A 2,915-nucleotide genomic window follows, 5' to 3' on the forward strand; every position below is an offset into this window, starting at 1 on the left:
AGATATACATATGTGTATATATATATATATCCAGACTAAAAGCTAAACCTGAACAATTAAAGGAAGAAACTAAAAAATCAATCCTACAAAAAATGAATGATGAGTTTATAATCCAGGTTTCCATCCTGTAGACGTGAGAACAGACATGTATTTATTTTATTTAACATTTATTTTGTATAGAACTCGTGCCCTGATCTCATGTAACACCTGTCCACAGATGTCCATGTGAAATACACACAAAGTACCGATCAGCATTATCGATAACAGTAGCTCTACTGTTAAAATCTTAATGTTGTCCATATTTACAGAGAGGAGGTGAACGAGAAGCTGAGAGACACAGCTGACGGTACATTTCTGGTCCGAGACGCCTCCACCAAGATGCACGGAGATTACACTCTGACTCTGAGGTGAACCGCCCGACGCCGTCGCCTCGCTCACGTCCACGCGGCCAAACATTAACATTGATCTGACTCATGACCGTTTATTAACCTGTTAGAGATGATTGTAACTCATTAGTCAGATTAATGAGCAGTAATAATGAACCTGCAGGAAAACTGTTAGAACTTGTTTATAATTGTTTATTTATGATTTATAAAGTGTTTACAAGAGAAATAATCACCTGATTATTAACCATTTATAAATCCTTTATAAGGGTCGTCTGATTGTAATGAAATATTTTACTAGAGTGATCATTTAATTATTAATGAAGAATCAGACGTCTGCAGGGTTTGGAGGAAAAAAACATCAGTATTAATGTTTTAATATTTCTGAATTCTTCTCGGCTAACTTCCCCGTCACATCAGTCAGACCTCAGTTTGTCTGGATCAACGTTACAATATATGATATATAATATTCGGTTTGTTGTGACGTCCTGCAGGAAAGGAGGCAACAACAAACTGATAAAGATTTTCCATCGGGAGGGGAAGTACGGCTTCTCCGACCCGCTGACCTTCAGCTCGGTGGTGGAGCTGATCAACCATTACCGCCACGAGTCTCTGGCCCAGTACAACCCCAAACTGGACGTCAAGCTGCTCTACCCGGTCTCCAAGCACCAGCAGGTGTGTCCCGCCGTCCCAGCTTTCTGTTCCTCCTGTGCCGGTTGTTGAGTCGTCTGACTGGACGTTGTGTGGTTGTGTTTGCTCAGGACCAGGTGGTGAAGGAGGACAGTATTGAAGCCGTGGGGAAGAAGCTCCACGAGTATCACCTGCAGTACCAGGAGAAGAACCGAGAGTACGACCGGCTGTATGAAGAGTACACCAGGACGTCGCAGGTACGATACACCGCACTACAGTACGCTGCAGATTACACACGACACGGTGAGGAGATGTAGTGTCACGATTATAGTGACCAGAATGATCAGCTGTCAGTTTCATCACAGTGTTGTTAAAATGTGCTCAACATGTTCAAAAGGTAAAAAAACAACCTGAGGTCATTTCACCAAGTGGCTGTTTGTATTTAAACATTAATAACAACGTGTCCAACACGTCTGTGTCGTCTGCTGCTGCTGCTGCATGTCCACTCTGTCAACAAGGGAATAGTGAATTTATTGTTTTCCGTGCTGTGACGTCTTTCAGAGACAGACACTGTAGACACACCTGTCACCTGTCACCTGTCCAGCACGGTGCTGTTAAACCAGAAACCCGGCGGCTACACTGCGCTCGGGGATGAAACACTGAGCTGCAGCCATTTTTAAATCACCGATCTGCAGCTCACTGTTTCCCTCCTGCGTCTGTGTGTGCTCTGTGGTCATGTGACATCAGAACAGAGAGGTAAACCCGTCTGATGGTGTAAAAGGAGTCGGTCACTATTAAACTCGTATTAAACTTATATCCACCAACTTAGGTACAAACAGGTTTTAGAAGCTGAGTACAGCTGTCACTTCTTCATGTGTCGAGTCAGTTCATCTCTTAGATCAGCGTCCACTGTCACTGATATCTGGCTCTATGGACACACGTCGCATTTTCTTCAATCAACAGAAACACAAACTGAAGTTCTGAATAATTGATGATTCAAACCGTGTTCGTCCTCTGATCAGATCCTGGTTTAAATCCTAATTTTACCAGATGAAAACAGTTTTTTTTATTTTATCTCAATTAAAGATGTCTGCGGCTGAACAAGTAAAAACATTTTTATTAATCACATTAGTTATGAGTTATTATTGATAAGGATATCGATTTGAGGCTTCCTAGTTAATCATGATCACATTGTTGCAGTAACAGGCCGACACCACCAGGTGGAGCTGTCACCACTCGCTCACAGTAGCTGATAGAAAATGTAAATGAAAATAAAACCAGGAAACAGCAAGAAAAGTAAAATATGAGGTAATTAATTAAAAGCCAAATTAAATAAATAGGTTTTCATTTCTGTAGATTTTTGTATCGTATTTTCAGTCAATCCAAAATCACTGTGGTAATTACAACTTCCGCTCACGCCGTGTCACGCGTGTCCGTCTCCGTCCCTCAGGAGATCCAGATGAAGAGGACGGCCATCGAGGCGTTCAACGAGACCATCAAGATCTTCGAGGAGCAGTGTCAGACTCAGGAGCGCTTCAGCAAAGAGTACATCGAGAAGTTTCGCCGGGAGGGCAACGACAAGGAGATCCAGAGGTAGGAGGCTGTTGCCTTGGCAACTGAGATGGAGACCTTTAAAACCCACAAATTTATATATATATATTTGAAGGGGGCCTGGCTGCCGTAGCAACAGAGCATGCAGGAAGAAACACCTGCTGGTGGTTTTATTCTGAAGTTGAAAGGAGGTCCAGCTCTCTGGTGATTCAGTGTCTACATTACAGCTCCTCCAGTCTAAAGGTCTGTGTCCATGTGTAGTGTGATTATAGATCAGCTCTAACTTCTATATTAATACTGTGAAAGTATCAAAGCCTCAGTCCACAGAGAAATGCACACAGCCTGTATTCA

General features: G+C 42.6%; 1 protein-coding gene across 1 annotated transcript; it reads left to right on the plus strand.

The window, feature by feature from the left end:
• Positions 1-291: 291 nt before the first annotated feature.
• On the plus strand, positions 292-2,668 carry LOC111648938 (phosphatidylinositol 3-kinase regulatory subunit alpha-like; the record flags this gene model as incomplete). Its single annotated transcript, XM_023398691.2, has 4 exons — positions 292-407; positions 878-1,058; positions 1,145-1,270; positions 2,464-2,668. Coding segments are annotated over 4 exons (570 nt in total), but the record flags the coding sequence as incomplete, so codon positions are not given.
• Positions 2,669-2,915: the final 247 nt, after the last annotated feature.

Source organism: Seriola lalandi, unplaced genomic scaffold (genome assembly GCF_002814215.2).
Source record: "Seriola lalandi dorsalis isolate HSWRI2012SDOR001 ecotype SW California unplaced genomic scaffold, Sedor1 jcf7180002049733, whole genome shotgun sequence".
NCBI classification, from domain to species: domain Eukaryota; kingdom Metazoa; phylum Chordata; class Actinopteri; order Carangiformes; family Carangidae; genus Seriola; species Seriola lalandi.